At 43.5% G+C, this 26,569-nt stretch overlaps 1 protein-coding gene and 2 long non-coding RNA genes across 5 annotated transcripts; 1 reads left to right on the forward strand and 2 right to left on the reverse strand.

Moving 5' to 3' along the window:
• Positions 1-1,859: 1,859 nt before the first annotated feature.
• Positions 1,860-7,678, reverse strand: LOC310745050. The gene is made up of 3 exons (XR_014539859.1): positions 6,379-7,678; positions 3,392-3,528; positions 1,860-2,718 (listed from the first exon to the last, which is right to left on the reverse strand). It is a non-coding gene; the product is annotated as an uncharacterized lncRNA (long non-coding RNA).
• Positions 7,679-7,937: 259 nt separating this feature from the next.
• ZFAND5 (zinc finger AN1-type containing 5) lies at positions 7,938-17,485 on the forward strand. 3 transcript variants are annotated; one of them, XM_083577185.1, is made up of 6 exons: positions 7,938-8,433; positions 12,341-12,497; positions 12,731-12,842; positions 13,220-13,320; positions 15,515-15,640; positions 15,841-17,485. In XM_083577185.1, exons 2-6 carry the CDS (start codon positions 12,347-12,349, stop codon positions 15,987-15,989), a joined length of 639 nt encoding a protein of 212 aa, XP_083433311.1. In that variant the 5' UTR covers positions 7,938-8,433; positions 12,341-12,346; the 3' UTR covers positions 15,990-17,485. The 3 variants fall into 3 exon arrangements, with proteins under 3 accessions (XP_083433311.1, XP_083433310.1, XP_083433312.1); XM_083577184.1 differs by having other exon boundaries at positions 8,005-8,433; positions 13,217-13,320; XM_083577186.1 differs by having other exon boundaries at positions 8,422-11,389; positions 11,523-12,497.
• A 143-nt stretch (positions 17,486-17,628) lies between these two features.
• Positions 17,629-22,740, reverse strand: LOC310745113. Its single transcript, XR_014539949.1, has 3 exons — positions 22,051-22,740; positions 18,691-20,980; positions 17,629-18,658 (listed from the first exon to the last, which is right to left on the reverse strand). It is a non-coding gene; the product is annotated as an uncharacterized lncRNA (long non-coding RNA).
• Between the last annotated feature and the right edge of the window lie 3,829 nt (positions 22,741-26,569).

The following is a 26,569-nucleotide window of genomic DNA, read 5'->3' on the forward strand; positions in this document are numbered from 1 at the left end:
GAAAGCTGAACATCCTGCAAAAGCAAGCCCCTAGAGAACCCTCCTCGTGCTGACTCCAGCATCACTTCGCCCACACGCAGTGCACCAAAAAACGCAACAGAGTAAGCTGCTGAAAAGAGTCTCGCTTCATAAGTGGACCAGCAGACAAGTCTTAACTTGCTGCACATTTTGGATAAAAGGTCAAAAGTGACCGGCCTCCTACCTGGTGACTTAGGTGGCTGCAATCTGCCTCAACCCTCCAGAGCCTTGCGCACTAGAAACTTTGCACAAGGATCTTTAGAATAAAGGGATTTACAGAAAAATGAAATGGCAGAAGATTGAATTCTAATGGACTTAACCGCACGACCCATGCTTTACAGGTGAGCCAAATACTGCAACACCTGATGCATGGATGGCAACAAAGTATTGTCGATTGTCAAGTGCCATGATTGAAACGCTAATAAGTCCATCCAGGCCCTCTTATAAAACCGCAATGTGGAAGAAGACACAGATGCCACTACTCCCTAAGGACTAGCTGCTGCCAAGGTTCCAAAGCTGAACAGGGAAATATTCCGGAAACTGCTGTACATCGGGAGCCAGGGATCTGAAGCGCTCCATCTGAAAATGGGATAGGGCATCAGCAATATCATTAGTAGCGCCAGGAATAAAACAGGCAGAAAACACAATGTTGAACCTGAGGCACCACAGCACAAACGTGTGCAAAAGGGCAGAGACTCTGCTGGAGCGTGACAACTGCCTTGCCAAAACACTCACCACGGCCTGATTATTGGACCAGAAACGGACCCGCCGGTCCTTGAACTCCACGGTCCGCATGTGCACTGCTACTACAATGGGGAAAAGCTCAAGAAACATTAAGTCACGGGTAATGACTGTGCCCTGCCAGTGCTCAGGCCATGGCTGTGCACACCAATGGCCACGGAAAAGAGCCCAAAACCCAAGGATCCAGCAGTGTCCAAATGGACCTGGAAATCACAGTGCAGGTTTAAGGTATCCTGCCACAGAGATACCCCATTGAACTCCCTCGGGAATTCCAGCCACATCTTGAGGTCTGCCTTGACCTCCCTACGCAATCGCACCTAATGATGGGTGACTGCAGGCCTGCAGAGAGTCTTGCCAGGCGAGCACAAAGGGGGCGACCAGGAGCAACCACCCTGCAGGCGAAATTCATATGACCCAATAGGGACTGAATCTGTCTCAAGATAACCTTCTCCAGTGGCAAAAACTCCAAAATAATGTCACATAGGGCCATCAATTTACCCTCAGGCAGTGAGGAAGTCTGTGCCACAGTATCCAGCTGGATCCCAAGGTAAGACAGCCTTGTATCTGAAGAAGTGTGCATGCACACAAAAGCTCATACCAATAACAAACTTAGTTGATCTCTAAGGTGCTACTGGAAGGAATTTTTATTATTATTATTATTTTGTTTGTGATAATTACCATTCTGCATTGTAGAGTTGAACTGGTTGTCTCCAGCTCTGAAGCTGACAGTTCACTTTAGTGAAACAGAGAGCCCAATAACCATTTTAGCTGGTTTGTGGCACTTAGATTCCCAGGTTCCATTGTCTACTCCAGTGGTGTCCAAAGAGGGCCAGATCTGATGAAGTGAAGAGTTAAGGGTTTTTTTAGGATTTTTAGGATTAAACCGGATTAGGCCCTCGTAACGGACTTTGGACATGCCTGCAGGGGCATAGTAAGGGGGGTGGAGGTGCCACTCTGGGAGGGGTGACAAGATGGCCCCTGCCTCCCCCAGCTGTAGAGTGGCCAAGGGCGCACACAGTCCATATGGGTCATACGGCCGCCACGCGCGAGCGGCATCCCGTACGAACTGCGCACACGCGGGATGCCGCATTCGCAGTCCATATGGTCTACGCTGCCCCAGGTGCTGGAGAGGGTTCTTCCAACACTGCATGCCTGGTCTATTTAGAAGCCTTTAGCTGCTTAGAAACATACATTTTTAATAGGTTCAGGATGTAGTTCCAGACAACAGGTCAGTCCTTGGTAAATACTTTGTGATTAGTTCAAAAATTCCAGTGATCATAAATAAACGGTATCCAGGATATAGTCAACCCACTTATATTTTTGATAAAATAAATTCAAACACTTTGAATCAATGCCAATTTATTCTCATTCTCCTTGGATGAGAGATAGGATATTAATGTAATAATAAATAAACAGTACACACAGATGCTGCTGGCTCATAAGCAAGAGGAACTTGCTCACTAGGAATGCCTCAGTGCTTTTACACATCCTTAATTATCTGCCCAAAACTAGAGTGTAATAAAAATTAAGAGGAAAATCAGAGAAAAGAAAATGTCAGAACAACAACAAAAATGCATACATACAAAAGTTATTGAGAATTCCAGCTCTTAGCTAGAGGAATTAAACGGTGGTAGGAGCAGGGAATCTGCAGCAATCTGAAATTCAGTGGTCAAACCTTGTACCGTTTTACTTCTGTCCTTATTTCATTTAAAAAATAAAAACAAAGCACACATCCAAAAGTAGGCTTTTAAAAATGATAAAATGTATGCTCAAGACACCAGATGCCCCATGCTCCTTGTGCTGTGGAGTGTCAGCAAAGCCATCTCATTATTCCTGTTTTGCTGTCTCTGCACAGAGAATCCAACCGCAGACCAACATTTTCCATCCATCATGACATTAAAAAGGCTGCAGCATTTAAACACAAATGAGCAAAAACCCAAGGTATTTAGTATAGTGGACCTGCAAAACAGCAAATATGAACAAATGTTAATGTATGCAACTAAAAATAATGACAGATAAACACAACAGAGGCAGGAGAGGAGAGAGATGCGAGTATGAAGAGAGGTGCTTGGGGTGACTGTCTTCTGATTGTGGAATTCCCTCATGGTACATTTCAGAAATATTTCAAGACTTTGCCTGTGAATGCAAACTGTGTCCTTGGTTTTATCTGAGCGCAACCCCTGCTGGTGAGCTCATGAAGGCAAAATCTGGCCAGGAGGCCAGGTAGAAAGAGGTAGATTGTCCTGCATAGGATCTAAAATTGTTTTCATCACATACCTTGGGTTGTTTAATTCACTTATCCTTGTGGAAACAGTCTTTGCTTCTGAGTTAACAAAAACGGGAGTGGTCTGGTATTTTTTTACTATTGTTATTATTCGTTCCATTTCTTTACTGCTTTATATTTTTAAGAAAAAAATCTCAAAGCAGTTTACAACACACTAAAACAGCAAATAAAACCACGTAGACTAAAATATGACTGAATAAAGTCAAATATACATTCAAAGCAACATTAACAGGAAAATAAAATGTTATATTAAAGATTTCAAAATAAACCATTGCAAAGGTCAGCTACAGAATGCACATTTAATGCAGCAAAGTTAACAAGAGAAGACAATATCTGCATAGAGCATACCTGCTGCAGTTGCTGCCAGTCCTGCCAACGGTGGCTTGTTTCACCTGTTCCTGGGTACAAGGAAATGACCTCTGAACATTTGTTCTGATCAACCCCACTTTAAAATGTCCACATTGCAGGTTTAGCCTCAGGAGCTGCTACGGAGTAATGAAAGAGGAGGTTGGAATTGGAGGTGAACTCTTGGTAGCCGTAGCACTTGTGGCATAACTGTCAACTTATAGATTTGAAAATAAGGGACCAGCAGCCTCGAAAATAAGGGATCAGCAGCCAAAATAAGGGATTTTCCAAGCACAGGTATGTTCAACTTCTGAGCCCCTCCAAGCCAAAGGCAGAAAGCCCAGCCAGCAGCCAAATGCTGTGTCCCACACCGATTTAATATGAGATGCAGTTTGTCCCGTACATGCAACCACCATTTTAGGCATGACAGATATGTGCACAATTGTGCACACAGTGCCAAACACATAGTGCCAAACCCAGAAGTGACGCACAAACATCAAAAAGGACATCACTAAAAGGGTGGGGCAGGAGCAAAACAGGGCGTTTCCATTTCACGTGATTTCATGCAAGTGCACAATGACCTAGAACGCAACCCCCACACAAATCGAGGGTTCCCTGTATTTTGCCTCCCTTCCCTCTTGCTCTCCCTCTCCCTGGCCCTCTCAGGTATTTCTGCCCTGCTCTTCTTCCACCTCCGTTGTCCCAGCCAGAGCACCATTGGCGGGCAGGGCGTGGGAGAGGGAGCGGAAGAGCGGGTGGCATGTCGCGGGGTGGAGCAGCCACAGCCGCAGCCGCAGCAGCCCAGCAAAGAGGTGAATCATAGAATTGTAGAGTTGGAAGGGACCCTGAGGGTCATCTAATGCAGCGTTTCTCAACCTTTTTCCAACCCTGGCTCCCTTTCCACCTTGTTTCCTTCCTGTGACCCCCTGTCCTACCTGTAGAAAGGTAGCAATTTCAATGTTTTGTTTGTAAACAGATCATGTTTTAATTTTAATTTTTATAATTTACACAAAACACAATTACATTAAAAAAAATATTCTTTAAGTATTTCTCTATCAATTTGACCCTTGTGCTTGATGACCAGAAACAAGTTTTTTATATCCGGTTCTATTGCTGTGAGGAATAACCAAAGATCATCTCTGTCCAGTATGTTAAGGTGATTCAGGGTGAGGCTGCGTAAATAATTCACACAACTGAGACCTGAATCTACCAAAGACAAAGAAAGAAATGCCATGAAAAACAGTTTTGCTTGATCATTTCTCACTTCCCTCTGTGGTCCTCTGGTCTCGTGCCATGGCCCCCCATTTACACAATTTTCACCTGAGGCCCCTGGGGGCCCCCAGTTGAGAAATGCCAATCTAGTCCAACCCCATCCAATGCAGGAGTCTCAAGTAAAGCATCCCTGGCAGATGATGGCAGGTGTTTGTGTGAAAGAAAGAAGATACTGAGTTTACCAGGTGCTCTTGCGACTGCTTATCTTCTTTTTCTGACAGTGGATGAGTGTTACAAAATCTCGCATGGTGCCAGCCAGTAAGAGTTTGTCTAAATGTTTGGAAATAGCTTCTAGAAATGCATCTCTTTCTGGCATCCAGGTGAGATGAGTAAAAGAGATTAACCTCTTTTAAAGCTCTCCTGGCAAGAGGTCCAGGCCATTAGTAATTGTGGTGAGGGGAGGCAGAGGCTGAGGTAATCATATCTTAGTTTAACACAGTCTTCCTCACCCTTGGCCCTCCAGATGTTTTTGGTCTACAACTCCCATGATCCCTAGCTAGCAGGACCAGTGGTCAGGGATGATGGGAATTGTAGTCTCAAAACATATGGAGGGCTGAGATTGAGGAAGCCTGGTTTAACACAGCTAAAAGAAATCTGATGTGCTTTTTTATCTTTAAATCTGCAAATGAGGCAGAATGACAGATATATTTACAGTGATGCTATGAATTCATTGGGTGCTCTTGCAACTCAGCTTGCTTGGAACATGGGGTCCTGTAATGGTGTCCCACTTGTGGTCTGGAGGGCCAAGGTTGAGGAAGACTGATCTGGCACAATAAAAAACCACCGCTGAGTGCAGATACAGTGACAGACATATTAGAACAGGCTTCCTCAAACTTGGCCCTCGAGATGTTTTTCGCCTACAACTCCCATGATTCCTAGCTAGCAGGACCAGCGGTCAGGGATGATGGGAACTGTAGTCTCAAAACATCAGGAGGGCTGAGGTTGAGGAAGCCTGTATTAAAAAACGTACAGATCTCTTTATTCTGGCCTTTGACACCTGAGATGTATGTTTTCAGGGTCAACCATATTCCTGCAATTGTAATCTGTTCCAAGTGTTTTTAATTTTGAATTGCTGCAACTCAACCTGGGACCTGCTAGTGAAGGATGGGTAATAATAATTTTAGAAAACAGAAAAGGGGTTCTGGTTGTACTGATCCTCACCTTCCAGGCAGACCCCCAGGCTCTAAGAATGATGGAGCAGCTGCTACACCCACTACTCTTGCTAGACCACCTGCATGAAGCTTGCAAACCGTGCGTGGTCCATGGATCAGCTTGGGAACACCTGTCCCGAGTACTGCACAGCTTGATTTGGCAGAGGGCTGTAAGGATAAATGTGACTCTACTTTTAAGGGCACCTCCCATATTTAGCTGAGGTTAGGCCCAACTGAGTGGGCAGGGCAAGAAGCCAGAGTGAAGTAGCCCCTGAAGGATATTAGACCTGTTTGTACTTAGTTCTTTAACAAATCCTCATTAAAAGAGAACATTACAGGGACATTGACTGTTCCACCTCTGGCAGAAGAACGTCCTGGCCTGGGCTTGGGCTTATCTGCTTGTGCAGACAGATGGGAGTTTTGTCCCAAGCTCTGCTGTCCTCCTTTGCACCTGTTCTGGAGAATCCCCCAGCCCTCTGAAAACCAGTTTGCAGAAGCAGCAGGCAAGGAAACCAGAAACACCTTGCCCCTGTGTAAGCAAAAAACCTTCCCTTTAGGCAGACCTACCTTAGGATCCAAGCCTCCAGAACTCTAAACGGTTCTGCTGCACCTATTCAGTCCAAACATTTCACTGATAAGTACGGTTCTGTTTTTGCCCAGTCACCACAGCTGACCTCGGGGAAGCAGCTTCTCTCTTATCCCTCCTGTAGTGTAAGAGAGCCCCTTCTGTGCAGCTGAGTGAAAGCGCCAACTGCTTTATTCTTGTTTACATCTTAGCAGCACAAGCTTACTCATTCACAGCAGAAAGTTCAAGGCCCACACGCCTGTACTTGTAGTCCGAGGCACTAAAAGGACACTCACCAAAAAAACCATCTAGCGTGCAGATATTAACACTGATCAAACTCACCGCTACTGAAAAAAGGATCCCAGCAAAACAAGAATATGTGCAACTTGATGTGCTGTGTGAACTTTATGTAGGGTAAAGGTCACAGCTGTTCAGCAAGCACAAAAGGGGGAACAAATGGCTCAAAGCCCCAACTGGGCTCCCTGTTGTGTACAGATCCATTTTGTTTTTCATTCATTTTATATTACTGTCTATTTAAACATTCACATTTTATTTGTCTAATGAATATCAGCAGGCCACTTAACAGGAGCGTACAGTGAAGAGAAAATATTTATAATTACAATGTGTTGAGGTAGTAATATAGGGACTTTTATTTATGCTGAAAGAGATACAGTAATTTGGAATTGGTTATCAAAGCAAATATTAGGCAAGATCAAGAAATGCTCAGCTGTCAACATTAGAACGTCACTGGGCTGAAGCCTTTTTCAAACAACACTTTCAAAAGACATTTGGCCTGCTGAGGAGGTCCTACGCTAAGCACTGCTCTGGCACAATTATGATTCCCGTGGCCACAGCCAGACCACCTCAGTAAATAAGACACCACAAAAACTGCATTTCTGACCAATCGCAAGAACTGGAACAATAAGAGGTCCTTGGATAATTTACAAGCATGTATTAAATCCAAAATGAAATTTCTGATCCCACTAAATTAGCAAGAGTAGCCGTGCTCAAGGAAAAGTTTCTAAGCGCCATGCATGCCCTTTAATATGTGGTGTATATATCTTTTAAAATATTTGATGGAAGCTGATCTCCTTATTATGGGTATCCTGGCAGTCTGGTTTTTTCTCCCAGGATTAGGCTGGCATGTAAATGTGTGGAGAGAAATGAGGTGGGAGGGCACGGTGGACCTGAAAGGGGAGTTTGCATAAGCGGACAGTTGCGCCGATTCCCCGGGCACCACGCAGTTTGCCCACAAGTAAGCAAGTGTGTGAATGTGCAGGAATGCGTGGGGAACGTCCCGAGGGACACGCAGCAGGGTCTTCTCGGAGGTGCCTCCAGGTCCGGGCGCGGAGGGACGGGCTGCTTTGGGGTTTTCTGGTTCTCCTCGCGAAGGGGGAGGGAGATTTCGCAGCTGTTTTCGGCTGCCTTCCATCCCTTCCTTTGCGCTGCAGTCCGGGCACCGCTCGGGGCCTACTTCCGAGGAGACGTGGCTGCGCCAGCGGGAGCACAAGGGGGAATCCCTCTCAGGGCGGCGGCGCCTCGAAGCGCAGCGATCCCGGCCTGGGGAGGGGGAGGGGCGGGCGGGGCGGGGCCTGGTGACGTGAGGCGCCTCGTCATCGAGCCCGTCAGCTGCCGACGCGCGCGCGCCCGCCTCCCTCCCTCCCTGCCTGCCTGCCTGGCTCGCTCGGCGGCGGCGGTTTGTGCGCGCGAGGCGCTCTCTAGGCTCCCCCGGCCCCGAGGCTGGTGGCGGCGGCGGCGGGGCAGAGGCAGAGGCAGAGGCAGCACCGGCAGCAGCAGCAGCGCCGCCCTTGGCCCTCCCAGCGCGGCCGGGAAGCAGCTGCTCCCCCCGCCCCCCCCCCGCCCGGCAGCGGCTCCTCCTCCGCCTCCTCCGCCTCCCGCTGCTGCTTCAGGAACAAAGGGAGGAAGCGGCGGCGGCGGCGGCGGCGGGGCTGTCTTCCCGCCCGAGCCCGGGATAGCGGCGGCGGCGGCCTCCTCGGCCTCCCTCCTCCTGCTTCTTTGTCCTCTGGGTCGGAGTCTGGCCGGGAGCCTCGAGGCGGGTGAGTCGCCCCTTCCTTCCTTCCTCCCCTCCCGGGGGGGGGGGGCTGCGGACCCAGCGGCGCCCTTTCTGCCCCCCCCCGGCTAGGGGGGGTCTGTGTCTCCGCGTCTCCCCCGCGCCCAGGAGGGCCGCGAAGGGGCAGCCGGGCTTCGGCTTTTCGGGGGGGGAGAAAGAGCTTTCCCCGGAAAGGGGCCTCCTTCGCGACCACCGCCCCAAAAGCCAGGCGTGGCGAGGGAGGGAGGGGGAGGGAGGCGGGCAAAGGGCTGGCGGGGGGGGACCCAGGCGGCTCCTTTCCCGCCCCCCCCCCCCAGGACAGAGGCGGTTTCCCGGGCCGCGGAGGCCGCGAGCGGCCCTTCTCCTCGGCTGGGCCTGGCCGTGACTCAGGGATTCTCTGGCAGGCCTCTCTCCGCGCCCCCCCCCCCGCCTCCCTCGGCGCTTCCTCTCTCCTCCTCCTCCTCCGGCAGCAGCAGCGGCTCCCTTCCCTTTGTTTGCCCCCCCCCCCGCCCCGCGCCCGCCTTCTCAGGCCTCCAGGCCCCGGCCTAGTTTTCCTCCGCTGCTTCATTGTGTGCCTTCCCCACTCAGTTTCCCCAGAGGAGGTTTCCTTTTCTGCCCCCTTCCTAATTAAATTGCATTTAAAAGAAGGAAACATGGATAAACACAGTCGTGGTTTGTAAGCTTTGCTTAAACTAAAAGTATTAGTATCGTGAAGCCTTGGGGCCTTGATTGTAGGTCGGGCATGTTCCCCATGTTAGGCGCATGAATGCTGCACAGTGTGTCCAGCCGCGGCTTTGGACCAGCGTTGGAACTAATATGGACGGAGCAGTTCTCTAAAGGCCAGCCGTGCAGTTGAGCAAGCGCAGCTTTCTTGAGCTGGAGAGCGGTAACCCAAATAAGCATATTTTAGGAGGAACCATCTGGTGCATACAGTTTGTAGTGTGTGGAGTCATCTGGGCCATTTAACTGTTCTTACTACTCTTGCTCAGGGCTAAAATCCCTGATAAATTCTCGATATAGTTAGTTATCAGCCTGACATGTTTCTCTTAATTGAGTGTCCTTTGTTAAGCTGCTTTTATAGTTTCCTGTTGGTCCATTTTTGCTGCTTCAGTTCTGTGGGCTGTACAGGAGCTGGGCAGCCTTTGGAGATATAAATAGAAGCTGATTTCAGAGGCCCCTGTTGACGAGCTTTTGCCTGAGCCTCTAGCTCAGCCTGTCACATTGCAGCCTTGTGACAAGCGGAAGCTAATGCACTCACCATGTGACTTGGGCTTCTGAGAAATATTAAAGCAAGCAGACGACGTGCATGTGATACTATTCAAACCCAGTATTCCAGTAAAAAAGCTAAAGGTCTAAACAACGGTAGCTAGCTTAAAATTATGAAATTCATACCTGATAACAAACATTGTTTTTCTGTAAAGATTTGTTTGGCTTTCCACGCTAGCCATTTGCAGGTGCAAACTTCTTTGATACTGATGATGTCATTCTAGGGCTTTTTAATTGGATGGTGCAAAATTTACATGAAAGTAGAAAAATGAAAATGGCACAGCTTTGTTTTTACAGATAAGTTTTACATAGCTTACAGTGTCGATTTTACATTTGTTTTGGAAAAACAGGTCAAATTTGTGACCACATATTCTCCCAAACAAATGTTTCTTTATAAATTACAAGCTGATTTTAGTGAGTTAGGGTGGACTTTATGGTGAAGGTGTGCCTGAAGTCTGCCTTGTGATATTTATTCAGCAAATATTATCTACTGTTTTGTGAAACAGGCCCTCTTTTTCTGTCCCCCTTGAGCATATCTTCTAAAATGCTATATTATAACAATTGTGGAAAAGTGACCCACGCGTATGTATGGTACAGGACTCTTGTCTTCAGGCCTTTTAGAACAAGAATAAACTCTGAAGCCATTCTCAGTTGATTTTCTTAAAGATGCTTGTGCAGAAAAAACATGATTATTCAGGATATGTAAATTCAAGCTTTGGAAGTTTCATACTGTTTAAAATGTATACATGCAAATATGCTCTGAAGATTTTTCATTTTTATTCATTTCACAGTTTTATATGCTGCCTTTCCATTGTTGAGGTCTTCGAATGCTTTTCTTTCTAGTAGACCATTATTACACGTTACAATCCAATTAATGTAGTGCTGTGGGAACATAGGTTATGGATCCTATATTTTTATATCAGTCTTGCATAGCTTATATGGTAATGAAGTTGAAGTGTTTATGTTGCTAAAACATGACCCGTGTCATGCACAGATGAGGCGGCCTTTTCAAGCAGGAAATTTTGTTCAAGTTTGTTTTGATAGTCACAGTATTTTGCTGAGTTGCTGTAAAATGAGTGGCTTGTTTTAATGAATATATTAAGCAGGACATCTTCCAAAAAGCCTGCTTCAAGTGAAACTCTTCAGCTTAATAGCTTTTGTCTTATTAAAATAGTAGATGATTTTGTATAAAATAATTTAAACACATGGTGTTCTCAGTTAGCATGGGGTTGGTTTGGTTACGGGCCCAAGTTCTCAGGTCCTGTTGAGCTAGTCTACCAAGAATAGTGCTCCATCCTTATCTCCATAATTTGTTTTTAATATACAAAGCAGTGTGTCTCTTGAGCCTAAAAGTACTCCCCATGCTGTGAGATCTGTTGATAGGCAATAACCAGAACAGGCATGAATGGAGAAGCATAAGACTGTTCTGCTTTATTGAATAAACTTGAAGATTTAAAATCACTATGAAAGGTTCAGGACACATTTGTGTCCCTTTCAGTGACAAATCACAGTCCAGGGTTTTATGATTAGCATATGTTGGTCTGCCTTCTCCACAGGAATAAAGGAAAACAGAACCACAAACTAATTTTGATAGTTCGTATATTTTGCTTCTAGTGTTGTTCTTGTTGCATCCCACTCCACAGATGGGGCAGGTAGAGCAAAATGGAGGAATCCTAGAGTGGGAAGGGACCTGAAGAGTCATCTAGTCCAGGCATGGCCAGACTTGGCCCTCCAGCTGTTTTGGGACTATAACTCCCATCATCCCTAACTAACAGGACCAGTGGTCAGGGATGATGGGAATTGTAGTCCCAAAACAGCTGGAGGGCCAAGTCTGGCCACGCCTGATCTAGTCCAATGCTCTGCAGTAGGAGTCACAGTTAAAGACAGATAGAATGTTTCTCTCTCTATTTCTTCCACACTCCAGTAAAGATTGCTGGATCAGGACCCTTAAGTCTAAATCAAAGGAGCATAATTGCAGTGGGTTGGACTGGATGACCTTTGAGATGATCCTTCTGGATGTGGTCTTTTCAGCACCGAATGACTGTCAATGGAACATACATTTAGATTCACCTCTGCCATATGCTTACTTGAAAGCAGTGCATTGTGGGCAGGTTGCATTGATGCCTGTATGCACTTAACATTGACCCTCAGGCGTCTAAGCTATGAGGCAACATTTTTTCTGTAGTAAAGCAATCCAGGTGAGGTTAATTTGGGACTGGAGAATATGAATACAATCTTCCCTCTCCTTTTTAGGCCCTAGGCTGAAGATAATCAATAGGCAAGCTACTTACCTCTCTTAAGCTTCAACAGTTGAGGTGGCATTCCTGCTTATTCCTGCCAATTTGACTTACAAGATGAAGGAATCACACAGGTGTAGCTCACAATCCTGTCTGCATTTGGGGGGAAGGTGGTGCCTTTTCACAAAGTTCAAGTGGAAACAGGCTTTTGCCTCATACCTCACTTACTCTGTTTGGAGCGGTTTCCTTTAGTCCTGTCCCTTTTCCTGTTATGGTTGCCTGTGCTTATACACAGAGAATGACCACTGTGGAAATATGGCTATGTGATGTTATCTTATGTAATGGCTAGTTCATGTGAATTATGATCTTATAGCAACTTCTAAAGCAGTTTGTGTGTGTGTTTATTTACAGCACAAGATGGCTCAGGAGACCAACCAGACCCCAGGGCCCATGCTGTGTAGCACAGGATGTGGATTTTATGGGAATCCTAGAACTAACGGAATGTGTTCTGTCTGCTATAAAGAACATCTTCAAAGACAGCAAAATAGTGGCCGAATCAGTCCAATGGGTATGTGCTGGAGGAACATAATATAACTGAAATGCTAGCTGTGAATACTGTCACATTTCAGATATAAACATTTAAGTGAACATTTGTACTATTCTAGTAACTTTGAGGCATTTTTGTGTATAAGCCAAATTAACTCATTAAAAAGACTTCCAAGTATTTAACAGCTGTAGTATCTGCATATTACGAAGTTTACGTTTCTAATCTATATGCTTATATTTCCCCCCTTCATACAGGAACATCAAGTGGTTCCAACAGTCCTACCTCAGACTCTGCATCTGTACAGAGAGCAGATACTAGTTTAAACAACTGTGAAGGTGCTGCTGGCGGCACATCTGACAGATCAAGGTAAGAGCAGTGTAGAGCCTGATAGTGAAATGAAATAATTCTGGGAGAGTATGTAAGGGACACTCTAAGCCTATTACTATTATAACAGTTTCTGCTACAGCTAGTTTGTAGGGGAAATAACTGCAGAGTTTATTATTTCTGCAGTCAAAAAGGCTCTGAGCTTTACAATGAGGGAATTGATGTAAATGCCTTAGTTTGCTATAAGGTTAGATTACAAGGACACTTAGATATTACAGTCTATACATCAAACTTTATCACCAGTGAGTTCAGTCATAGTTGTCAAAGAAGAGCCCAGGGTTTTTAAGTTTTAGCTTTATAAGATGTTAGTCTTCCTAATAGCACTAACAGATTGCTCTCATTTCACTGAATGCAAGCAGAAATGTGCCTGTTGCCGCCTTGCCTGTAACACAGCAAATGACAGAAATGAGCATTTCAAGAGAGGAGAAAGTAACTCCGAAAACAGAAACAACAGAGCCAGGTATGCCTTTTTTAAAGTCGCTTAAGTGCAGCTAGTTCAGTGGGACCTGGCAGGTGTAGACGTTTGGTAACCAATGAGAAAAACTATGCCATATTCTCTTTAGTATTTGGTTCTTTAGCATTAAAGGGCAAAATTGCAAAGTAAAAGATTTATCATCCTTAGATCAATTTGTTCACTGCTTGTAAGAGTTCATCCAACAGTTATTATAAGTAGATTAATGTCGCTAGTCCCTTCAGCAAAAATGAATTGAGTAGTGAGAATGTGCTATTCTTTTTTTATTTAAAGAAAACCATACAAAATGGTTGGCGTTTTTTTCCTTAAGCGTTTTGAATGAATTCTTTAACGTGCTGCAGTTCACCAGTCTTTACAACTTTCAATAGTTACTTTAGATCACTGGAGAAATCCAACAATCTTGCAAACAAGGTTGGGTTTTTTTTAATATCTTTGTTTTTTATATCCCTATTTTATATCTGTTTTGTATACCAACTTCACTGAAATGATTATTTCTGAATATAATATACCTCCATGCATTGTTATTCAGGCCTTTTTTAAAGGCTTGACATTTTGAAGTAACTTCTGGTACTTGTAAAGTGTTTATGAAATATTTCCTAAATTTGAATAAGTTCACAAGGTTGAAATCCATAGAGCATTTTGCATGAGTGTTTTTGTATTAATTTGCATTCAATATTCCCACTATTGAATGTTCTGGTGCTGAAGTCATAATCAATGGGTATATATTTACATTAATTGTTTGGATGAACTCTTCTTATAATAGGCTTTTAAAAGTTGTTTTTAGTAATGTATTTTTGCTATATGATTTTGTTTGAACGCTTTGATATTAGGATGGTTCGATTCTTTTGCCAGTATTTCTTGCTGGTGTATAGTATCATAAAATGTAATTCTAAATAAGGTGAATTTGGACATGGGATTCATTTAGAAGTAAGTGAAAAGGCCAGCCCAGCAGGTACAGCCTTAATGATGAACAGCTTTATACATCAGGGGGACCTTTTTATGTATATTCCTGATAAATGTGAAGGTAGACGGCAAGCTGAAAGATATTTAAATAGCACAATGATTTCTATTTTTCTTTGAATCAAGTAGCATACATATTAATGTTCTGAAACTAGGTGGGAGTATATAAAATGATAGAATATGCTATGGCCTATGTATGATGTGTGTTGTTCCACCCATCTTGCACAGATGTGTCTTTTAGTAAGCTTAATAAATATGTAGTGTAAGTAAACAGATAATGCATTAAATGAAAGGGTGTTTTTTAACTGCATAGATTAGGTAAAAAAAAAAGTAGTAGTAGTATGATAGTGTTAGCTCTTCATTTATGATGATAGTGCAGCAACACTGACTACTGTGTGCACAGAAAGATGGAAACATACCACACTAAGGTGTTGAGCACCCAGAAATACCTTCCTAGTTCTCTGGAGCAGCTATGGGCTGATGCAGATTCTGTTTGAAGGGGATGGTGATTATAGGGGAGAGAATAGGAAAGAGGAACCTCCAAGGTACATCCTTTCAGCCAATGTATGTTTTTTGTGGTGGCAAGAGTAGTAGTTTGCTGAAAGTTTGAGTGAGACCATAAAATATCCATTCCGAAACCTGCATCTTTACTCTTGGTAATCTCCAGCACACAAGTCTTCTACAATCCATTACTTGGGAACCAGCCCAGAAGGTTATGGGCTCTACTTGGTGCTTCTATCAAGACTGAATTGCTTGAATCCTAAGCTAACTTGAGAAATTTAACTTAATGGAATGAAGCTTTACTATCCCCACCCCCTGAAAAAGTCTCTGAAGGGGGTAGGCATCCTGAATAATATGGAAGGGTACAGAGGACTTCTGGAAAAGATGAGGACTGTGGCAGCTTAGAAGCCACTGCCCCACAAAAGGTGGGGAACCCCCCAGAGAAGCTTTTCATGGGTCATAGGTTGCTATTGGCAGAAGGGGGGGGAGAACTTTGTGTTTTCAGGTTAACATAATAAGAGAATCATTCTAATGATTTCTTTACTACAAAAAGGAGACAGGGAGGATGAAGGAGTAGGTGCTTCCAAAAATTAATTCAGCATCTCTTTCTATAAATAAACTGAGGTGTGTAAAGAAGAGAATTTAAAATGTGGAGATGAAAGCAGTTTAGAATTACAGTATACCACGTCTAATCAACTTTGGCCCGTTTTGTTCTTTTCAGTTGTTACTCAACCCAGTCCTACAGTTAGTCAGCCTAGTACATCTCAGAATGAAGAGAAAACACCTGAAATGCCTAAACCAAAGAAGAACAGATGTTTTATGTGCAGAAAGAAGGTTGGCCTTACAGGTATGCTATTAGACACTGCATTATCCACACTTATCCAGTCTTAAATATAGTTACTGCTGAGGACTTGCATACTTTGAAACTTTGTGACACTTTGAAATGGCACAGGTGTATGTATGTACGGGAGTTCAGTTTTTTATTCCACATGACGAAACCTAGGTCTTCACCGAACAGAACTTTATGCTGTTTTTGTGCTTTTACAGGGTTTGATTGCCGATGTGGAAATCTGTTTTGTGGACTTCACCGTTACTCTGACAAGCACAACTGCCCATACGATTACAAAGCAGAAGCTGCAGCAAAAATCAGAAAAGAGAATCCAGTTGTTGTGGCCGAAAAAATCCAGAGAATATAAACTAACCTACTCGGTGAAAAGACTGACTTTCTTTGTTTTTATTTTAAAATATCCTAGGAAAACATTAAAGAGCAGATGCATGGCCATTTTCCTTTGATGTTCTCCAGAGTTTTACTTTAGTCTATCTTATTGATTGATATTTTAGGATGTTGTGGGTGTTACAGGCAGAATTGGATAGATACAGCCCTTTAAAATGTGTACATGCCCTCCCCAAAATGAATTGAAAGAGTAAGATCTGCACTGGAAAACAGACATGCACAAAAGACAGAGTTGTCTAGTTCACATGTGCCAAACAGATGCATAAAATCTGCATGTTTGCAGCAGATTTGCCTTTTGGGAATGTAATTGAGGTATATCATCCTTGGATAGTGCTACGTGCCTGCTTGATTAAATTATACACCAGGAAAAAATGAGTCTACTTTTACCATAGTTAAACTTTGTCCTCTTTAATTTCCACAATTCATTGTTTTGAAACTGAGCTGCAGAGGAGCCGCTTTCTAAAGAGAATGGGCGTTCAGGTGCCATAAGCTGCAGTTTAAGGTTACCTACTGAATGAAACCAAGAAATTTGAGTCTGAACAGTGCAATCCTTGGAACTGATGAAAATTGCTCAACTATTAAAACTGGTTCCCAACGGAAACTTCATTTTCAGAACTTTTTGAACTAGCCTACAACAGAAGATTTGTCTGCTTCTTACTCTTTATGTAGCTGATAAGTTTGTGTAGCACAAAACCACAAGACTGTTTTACAGTTTACAAACAAAATGCTACATTTAAAAAATAAACATAACCACAGCAGCTCTGTCAAGTAACATGCATCTGATGAACCTAGTTTGCAAATGTATTCAAGCATTTAATTTGTCATATACATCTTAAGTTGAATGTGTTCTGGGTTCAAAAGAACGTTAGCTTTTAATTTTTATAGTTTTCAAATGTAGTGAGATTGCACCATTTTGCATGGAAAAATCATACCCAATATGGCTGCTGTAGACTTTAAGTGGTGCCTGGAACCACTCTGAGGGCTGCTTTATTATTTTAATAGTACTTGGGTGTAGGACTATAGTGTTCTTGGGTGTATTGCATGGGCTGCATTATCTACAGCATTGTACAATAACAACTCTAGAAAAGGCAGTATACTTCACTGATGCTTGTCTGGTAATATCACTTCTGTGTTATAATGGAAGGTTTTTGTGATGTATGAAACTTGTGTTTTTTTATATAAACAAGTACAGTTTAGAGTAGTGTAGTGGTAATGCCTGTCCTCATCTGTAAATAGTTGTGTATACACAGGGCACTACTTCTGACTTCTATTGCAGTGTTCAGTCTTAGTTTTTCTTCATTAAAAGCATCAGGTTTTGCTTTAAACTTTGTCCTCAGTTGAGTTATTAGATATACAAATGTGTACAGATAGTTCATATTTATGTATTGCACATAATCATGCTACCCGGCATCTATGCTATATTGTATTATGTAAATAATAAAATCATGTACAGAGGGATATAGCTCCTTTTTGTGATGCTTCATTGGGTTATTAAAATATTGATTGAATAATCTGAAATCTCCTACTTGTGAAAAGTTGGTTGCAACTAATCCTTCAATTCTTATTAGTTAATAATTCTGGAGATCAGCTCTTCTGCATGTTTTTCCCTTTGCTGGATTTTATTTTTATGTACACTTCAGCCAATGAAGATGTGTTCAGATGAGCAAAGCATGTAAAATGGAATACAAATATGACTCCTGGACCTTTAAGAGCAACATCATAGTTGAAAAAAGAAGCCTTTAAGAGTCTTAGTTGCTTTGATCTACAAATTTCCCCACTCAGATTCTTTTTGCTGCCACCTTAGCTGCAGTTTTCTGACATGATTTACTGCAAAAGTTGTGCCTTTTGACCATGTTGAATCACTCGTTTTTTATTTATTACTGTTATGAAATCCAATTACCCTATGTGGTGGTATACCACTTCCATGGAATTAAATATGAAAACTATATGATGTGTACAGATTTCCCCTCTTTCAAACTTCTTTTTTTTTAAAGAGCTTGGAGCAATAAAGAGCACACTCCCTAGTTCACTTTCCCAAATTATTTCCACCCTGGTCTAGCGCTGTTTCCTTTTATATATTTTTTGTAGGAAGGTCAAAAGTCTGTGCATAGAGCTCTGTCCTGTAGTGGCTAGTAATGCGTTCATAATTAAGTATGATGCAAAAAGTTGGAGCTATTCCCTGGAATAACAGGTTTACTTATATGAGCAGATTTTTAAAGTTTAGTTTGCTTTCTCATGGAAGTTGTAGAAGAACATTTCTGTTCCTCGTGTGTGTGTGTGTGTGTGTGTGTGTGTGAGAAAAAAACCCATAGCAGCTCCAAACCTCACAAGGGGTGGGCTATTAATGACACTATAATCAAAGCTTAGCTATGTATCTGCCTTGGCTGTGACACGGTAGTTTGAGAACTTACACTTTCTTTAACAGAGACCTAAAATTATCTGCAAACAGATGTGCAATAAAACAGTTTTTACAGCTTTTTTACCTCTATTATTAGGCTAAAATGCTGCACATGTATAGAGCTGATGCTTAGCTCTGTAGTTCTTCCTCCTAGTATGAAATCATTTGCTTTGTTTCCTGAGGTAATTCACCCTGTGAATACCTTTATATAAAATATCTGTCACTAGGGTTCCCTTGGGTGGGTAGAGAGCAAGTGCTGGTGCACTACAAAGTATCCACTGTGAAGGAAAGATGTGCCCCCCGTCCCATGTCTACTAGTTTGTAGTAGACTATAAACAAAGGTGTTCTCCCTGTGTCCACAGGAGTCTTGGGCGACATCCTGCCTGACGTTGAAACAAGGCTGACCCAGGGTCTGCTGGTGGTTGCTGCATGTTTGGTTCCCATAAGCTGCAGGAAAGGCTCTTGTGCGCAGGCTGCAGAGATGTGCACAGGGTTTTTCTTCTCAAATGCTTTCCAAGTTGGCACACAATGTATATTTCAGCCGGGACATAGTTGTTGTCTAAAAATAAGGCAACTTGCCTGAAATCAGCATCTTACTTTCTGTCTGTATCTTCCACAACAGTGAGATTGTGATTTATGCTTTTTATTGTTACGCTACAGAGCATTCTGCATTTCAATTTTCATTTAGAAGAAAAGATTGAAGTTCCTTTTAAGTTGCCTTATTGTATAAGGCAACTTATACAGTATACATGAAGGTGTGCAGATTACCTTTCAAAAAGTAACTGAATCTGAATTCCAAATCTCACTTTGGTCATATGGTACTGTGATCAAGGACAAAATGTGGTGCCCCCCCCAAAAAAAAATACTATTTCTCATTTTCACAATAATTCCTTTTGGTACAGTTTTTTTTAGGTACCTGTATAAATATAACATTTGGCACTTCTTTGGCCCTGTGCCCTGTGCAGGTTCCCCTACAGGCACCACTCTAAATCTGTCACTGTTCACTTGCCTGGGAGGAAACTACTGAACACAAGATGACTTGCTGCGGAATAGATAAACCATATTTTTCATTCTATAAGACGCACTTTTCCCCTCCTAAAAAGTAAGGGGAAATGTGTGTGCGTCTTATGGAGCGAATGCAGGCGGGAGACTCTGCTCAGCGTCCCCTTTAAAGAGCCACATGGAGCGTGTGTGCGGTTCTTGGGGGCTTTTCCCTGGGAGGGAGAAGGGCTGGGGGAAAGCCCCCAGGAGCCGCACAAACGCTCCGCACGCTCTTTAAAGGGAGCCCGGCTCTTGGGGGAGCCTTCCTCCCGCTGGCTTCTGGCTTAGCCACATGCAGCCTCTCCCGGGCATCGGGAGCCTTCATCCCCCTGCCCAGGAGAGGCTGCACGTGGCTATCCCAGAAGCCAGATCCCTCTTGCTGTTCTGGCTTCTGGGATTCAGAATATTTTTTTTCTTGTTTTCCTCCTCCAAAAACTAGGTGCGTCTATGGAGCGAAAAATACGTAGTTAGGATTGCACTGTCCGTAAGGTTTCGTAGTCCTGGTTAAGTAAAATTTAAACTGGGTAAGCCTGCAATCCCATACGTATTTACCTAGAAATAAGACCCACTGAAGTAAGTGGGATTTACTTCTGAGTAAGCATGTAAGTGATTTATTTTTAGTCAGCACTCTGGCTTTTAATCAGTTGGTTCCACTAAGTTGTATTCTAGTAATTATATTTTGGTAAATGTGTCTATTATTAATAATAAAAATATTATTATTATTAATGTCTGTGTGAAAACAAACCACTAGGCTGCAGCAAAAACACTTGGGATGGATCAACAACTTCATGAGCATAACAAGAGAGAGAGAAAGCATCCGTCTTGAATAGGAGAGGGAAAGGAGTGCCAGTTTTAAATTCCTGACAATAAGTGGCAATGGGTGAGAGCTGTTGTGGGAGCTTGTCTGCAGTCTTACTCCTGAGCCAAAGCATCCTTGCAATAGTCACCTTGCATAAAATGGATGGGAAAGCACAGAGACACATACTTTTTGCATAAATTACCATTTTATGGTTCCCACCCCCTTTTCAGTTCTGAAGTAGCACACTTTCTAACACCCCAAGGGAATATGGATTTCACTGTTCTGGGGAAGCAGATGAAAAAGCTAGTTATATTTATTTCATTGCTGTAGCTATATACCTGTAAACAGATTAGATCAGTATTCACTGTCAGTGTTATGTATTTCTAGGTTGCAAATACAGAAGAAAAGCAGATCCAAATGTCATTTGCTTATGTATAAAGCAGGACAGTCTCTTCTGACTTCATGTATCTCAGTGTTCATTTTTTCATTGGCCTGGTGTCCTCTACTAATTTTGTGTGTTCTCGTGGACACATCTTTGTATCCCTAGCGTGATGGTTTACATGTCCTTGTATCTTAAAAATGCACTCCTAGATGTCTGTAACCAGAAGTAAGCCCGTTGAAGCCAATGGGTTTGTGTAGGAATGCAGCCTACAATTCTTATTACTGCTATGTGCATACATGGTCCAATATTGGGAAGCCTCTTTGTATGGCCAAGCTATCCTAACTGGATTTCTTGGACCTTATTAATCCTGTTCCATCCTCAGAACCACTGCCTTATTCTCACTTCATTTCTTATTTATCTTTTCCTTATTAAGTCCAGTAACCACTGTATCATTTGCATATCATGTTTATTTCATAGAATCATAGAATCATAGAGTTGGAAGAGACCACAAGGGCCATCGAGTCCAACCCCCTGCCAAGCAGGAAACACCATCAGAGCACTCCTGACATATGGTTGTCAAGCCTCTGCTTAAAGACCTCCAAAGAAGGAGACTCCACCACACTCCTTGGCAGCAAACTCCACTGTCGAACAGCTCTTACTGTCAGGAAGTTCTTCCTAATGTTTAGGTGGAATCTTCTTTCTTGTAGTTTGGAACCATTGCTCCGTGTCCGCTTCTCTGGAGCAGCAGAAAACAACCTTTCTCCCTCCTCTATGTGACATCCTTTTATATATTTGAACATGGCTATCATATCACCCCTTAACCTCCTCTTCTCCAGGCTAAACATGCCCAGCTCCCTTAGCCGTTCCTCATAAGGCATCGTTTCCAGGCCTTTGACCATTTTGGTTGCCCTCCTCTGGACACGTTCCAGTTTGTCAGTGTCCTTCTTGAACTGTGGTGCCCAGAACTGGACACAGTACTCCAGGTGAGGTCTGACCAGAGCAGAATACATTGACACTATTACTTCCCTTGATCTAGATGCTATACTCCTATTGATGCAGCCCAGAATTACATTGGCTTTTTTAGCTGCTGCATCACACTGTTGGCTCATGTCAAGTTTGTGGTCGACCAAGGCTCCTAGATCCTTTTCACATGTACTGCTCTCAAGCCAGGTGTCACCCATCTTGTATTTGTGCCTCTCATTTTTTTTGCCCAAGTGCAATACTTTACATTTCTCCCTGTTAAAATTCATCTTGTTTGTTTTGGCCCAGTTCTCTAATCTGTCAAGGTCGTTTTGAAGTGTGATCCTGTCCTCTGGGGTGTTAGCCACCCAAATTTAAACCATGTCTTTCTGAACGCATGCTCATTTCCTTTGTATTTTTGTAAACCTTGCTTCTAATCCCACAAATGCCAACCAGAATTCAAGTGCCTTGTTCTCCTTTTTAAGCTCCTGCTTCATAGACTCAGAATTTTTCAATTCCTGAACTGATGAATGTACTCTTGCCTGTTCCCTGATTCTGTACCTACTCCCCCGATCATATATTCTGTCATATCTTTACAATCTTCAGTCTATTCTACTCCAATCACCTCTGCCACCTCTTGGTATTCATTGCATTGGACATAGTTATCTGCAAATGGCACATTACATGATGCATTTCTATGGATCTGTGCAGTTAGCACAATTGTTATTTTGATGAGCAAGAATAGGATTACAGCAATTCCTATAAGCCCAACCTTTCCAGATTTGTATCTCTGTTCTTGAACTTCCTTGTACAGAAGTGCATTATAGTGCAATTTCATTTATCCAAGGCAGGGAGGAGATGGCACAGTACCACAATATTAATGGGTATTATCAGGTGCAGAAAGCTGTGGACAAATCACATTTGTTGTGACATAACAAACAATAAATAGCAATAATAATAAAAGTAAAAGTAAACTAATGGACCCCTGGATGGTTAAGTGCAGCCCAAGGTGACTATGGGGTGCAGTGCTCATCTTGCTTCAGGCCGAGGCAGCCGGCGTTTGTCAAGAGTTTTCTTTTTTCTTGTTTTAATGTATTTTTATTAAAGATTTTCTTGATTTACAGAAGTATGTGCAATGTCTCTCATATTTTCCCCATCTATCATTTTTACAAATCAGTTTCATTTGTTGAGACATTAGGAAAAAAGGGGGAGGGGTGGAGGGGGAAGATGGGTGGGGGTGGTGATGTTTCTATTTTACTTAATATATGTGGGGTTTTGTGCCCGCGTTGCTTGTGCAGGTTCTCTGCTGTTCACTTGTGTTCCTTCGGTAGTGAGAGAGGTTGGGCTTGGCCTAGGGTGTGGCTGTTCATTTGTGGTTGGCTGTGGTGGTCTTTGTTTTCATGTGTGAATGGGGTGGGTGGGTGTTTTGGATCAGGTTAGCCATATTGATTTGTATGCTGTTGGTGGATATTTGTCATTGTCTTGTTGGGCTGTGTATGTGATAAAGGAGAGCCATACCAGGGTGAAGGCGTCTTCTATTTGTCCCCATGTCAGTTTCAGTTTATTGGTTAATTTTTCTAGTAAGGCTGTTTCCCATACTATTTGGTACCATTGGTCCATGCTTACTCCTGACAGGTCTCTCCAGTGTCTGGTTATGATGTTTCTGGCTGCTGAAAGTAGGTTTTATGACTTCTTTGCGGTGTAAGTGGGCATTGTTGTCCTAGAAGATGTTTAGTAAGGCCGCTTTCATTGCATCCCATAAGAGGGGGGTTGTTATATTGTGTACATCATTTTCCTTGAAGTAGTTTTGGAGAGTTTTTGTGAGACTAATTTGTTTGTTTGTAGTTAGGATGGGACTGAAGGACCATGATGGGATGGTTTGTGTTCCCTCTCCTATTTTAACGGTGACTTCTACTGGGGCGTGATCTGTGATTTTAATGTTACCTATGTTTGTTGATTCCACTGAGGGGATCAGACTCTGTGTGAGCAGAATGCTGTCCAGTCTGGACACTGTACCATGGCGTCCGGATTGGAATGTATGGCTGGTGTCTCCCAGGTTTTGCTCACCCCCAGATGTCATAGAGACCCGTTTTTTAACATTTTTAGTAACTTGTAAGAGTCCCTAGTTGTTGGGGGTTTGAAATTTCATTTATTACGGCCATAGGCCCATACAGGTAAAAACAACACATAAATAACAGCTTGTGCCGTAGGGAAAAAAAACAACAATCGCTAAAACACCACTATAACAATAAAATACTATAAAATGGAAAGGCATACTACGCCTTAATTTGCTTGTAGTGCTCCTTGGCATCGCTTTTGGGAAAGGACAGCAACTAGGAACCTAGCCACCTTCAGGGTCGTGTGGGTATCCTTGTCCTGCAAGATTTGGGCAAGGTGGAATTTTGGTGGGGTACCCTCTAGTTTCTGTATGATTGATCCCAACAAATTTGCCCGTGGCACATTGAACAAGGGGCAAGTGAACATAATGTGCTGGAGTGACTCCGGCGTCACCTTATCACATTCGCACACGGCGGGGGCTTGGCCCTTTGAGAACCTATGTCTCAGGACATTGGAGGGAAAAACGTTAAACCTCGCTTTGGTGAAGGCCAGTCTATGGGCAACAGTCGAAAGGGAGGAAAGGTATGATGGAACGCAGTAAGTTAAAGTGATACCAATGTTCTGGGGCGAACAAACACCTCCCCCCAGCGTATAATTTCGCTGTAAATCGATGTCATCCAGTCTTTGGCGGATCAGTCTTTGAGCAGTGATTTGGTCTAGTTTTAGGGAATCTGAGGGAGAGATTCCATAACTCAGGAGTTTGGCATGAATTCTACTAGTCCAAAGGCTAGAGAATTCATCTCGCCATAAGCATTGGACAAGGTAATGGTTTGGTAATCTATGCCACAATGATAACCAGTAATTGAAGACTTGCTTCCACAGGCAAGTTTCTAAGGATGCGACCTTCAATTCTAGTCGCATGGCTGCGTTGCTTACGCACAGGGGGAGCATTAGGAGCCGACGTAGGAATTGGCTTTGCAGAGTCTCAAGGGGAGCAAGATCTGTCATCACGGCCCAGAACGGGGCAGCATAAGCAAGCACGGCAACCACTTTTGCCTTGAACACCTTTAGGGCCGAGGGAACATGCAAAGCTCCGTCCGAAAAGAAGAATCGGAGGAGCGCATATGACAAGGTTTTGGCCTTATTAAGTAGGTGTTGAATTTGAGCTTTCCACCCCAAATTGTATTGAAAAATAACTCCTAGGTATTGAAATTTTAGGACTTGCTCTATTTTTGCTCCACCAAGCTTCCATTTGTATAATCTCCGGCTTCTGGAGAAAATCAGAATCTTGGATTTGGCATGGTTGATGGTTAATTGATTGAGTTGACAATACGTGGCAAAGATCTTCAGAGCTCTGGTTAGTCCAACACGTGTATAAGATAGAATTACCGCGTCATCCGCATATAAAAGGAGTGGGCAGCGGTAATCCGCTAGTCTAGGCGCGTGTGTACTTGGAGATGAGTTGACTAGGGGTGCTCGCATGTCGCTGATGAATAGGTTGAATAGGCAGGCGCACTCCCTTGTTTATTGGTATTGAATTTGTAAGGTCGCCCGCTGGAGTGAATCTCACTCTGGCAAGGGTACCTTTGTGGAGCTGGCTTATGAGCCATAAGAGTCTTCTATCAATGCCCTGTTTCGCAAGTTTCTCCCAAAGAATATTTCTAGGAACGCTGTCAAAGGCTGCCTTTAGATCTAAGAAGGCAGCACAGAGGTAGCCCCGGGGGGGGGGGGGAGGAGTACTTCCGTGCCAGATGATAAAGAACTATTGCATGATCGGTTGTAGAGCGTTTAGTTCTGAACCCTGCTTGTTCATGGCCAATCTGGTTAGTCTCATCTACCCATCGCAATAATTTAGTCATCAAAAAGCTGGCATAAATTTTCCCTATGATCGAAAGGAGGCTGATGTTACGGTAGTTTTCCGGCTCCGTTGGAGAACCTTTTTTATGAATTGGTACAATAATGGCCTCCTTCCATATTTTGGGGGTGACACCGGAAGCGTTGATTGCATCGAAGGTTTTGGCCAAGATGCCGGCCCACCATTGTGGGTGTAGTTTGATGGCTTCAGCAGGGATCAGGTCGGGCCCAGGGGCTTTGCCCGGTTTCAGCTGAGCTATTAACTTGGCTATTTCGTCAGGATCGGTGGGAGGCCAAATAGGTAGGTGGGTAAACAGGTGCATCAGATGGTCGGAGGGAGCATCTGCCTGTGAGAAGCATTTCTTCAGGAACCGTTCCCATGTCGGTGCAGAGATGACTGCCCTTGGGGAATTCCTCCCCCTTCTGTTAATCAAAGACCAGAATTCCCTGGATCTGTGTGGTTTTGAAGCAGTAATCAAAGCCTGCCAACGATTATGTTGCCACTCACGCTTGGCAATTTTCTGCGTGTGTTTGTAAACTTGCTTGGCTTGTGCATAGCTAGCTGGCAGAGTAGATGCATCGGAGGTCTTGTATACATTATATATAGCACGGAGGCGCTGTCTTGCTTGTTTGCACTGAGAATTATACCAGGGAGCACCGTAAGTATACTCGTTTCGATTTAAATTTTTGGGTGGTAACCTGAAGAAGGACGTAAGATCAGTCATATGATGGTAGAAGCGCTTCAATACTATGCTATGCTCGTCTGAGGCAGAGCCTATGTTGGGATGGGGCCCGAGGATTTATTTTGAAAGAATTCCAGGTACCTTTGAGCCTGTGTCTCCGACCATTTGATTCCTCTTACTTGGAAAGATTTGTTGGTTACCATCTGAGTCGCATGTCTATGAGCCTCCGGCTGCCAGTTCAGGGAAAGCTTAGCAACAAGGGGAAGATGATCACTAAATTGTACATTCTCGATCTTGAAAGTGGAAATACACTTAAATAGATCCCTAGAGACCAACAGGTAATCGAGGACGCTGTTTGATTTAACGC

This window comes from Podarcis filfolensis (genome assembly GCF_964270895.1).
Source record: "Podarcis filfolensis genome assembly, chromosome: 11".
Taxonomy (NCBI): Eukaryota; Metazoa; Chordata; class Lepidosauria; order Squamata; family Lacertidae; genus Podarcis; species Podarcis filfolensis.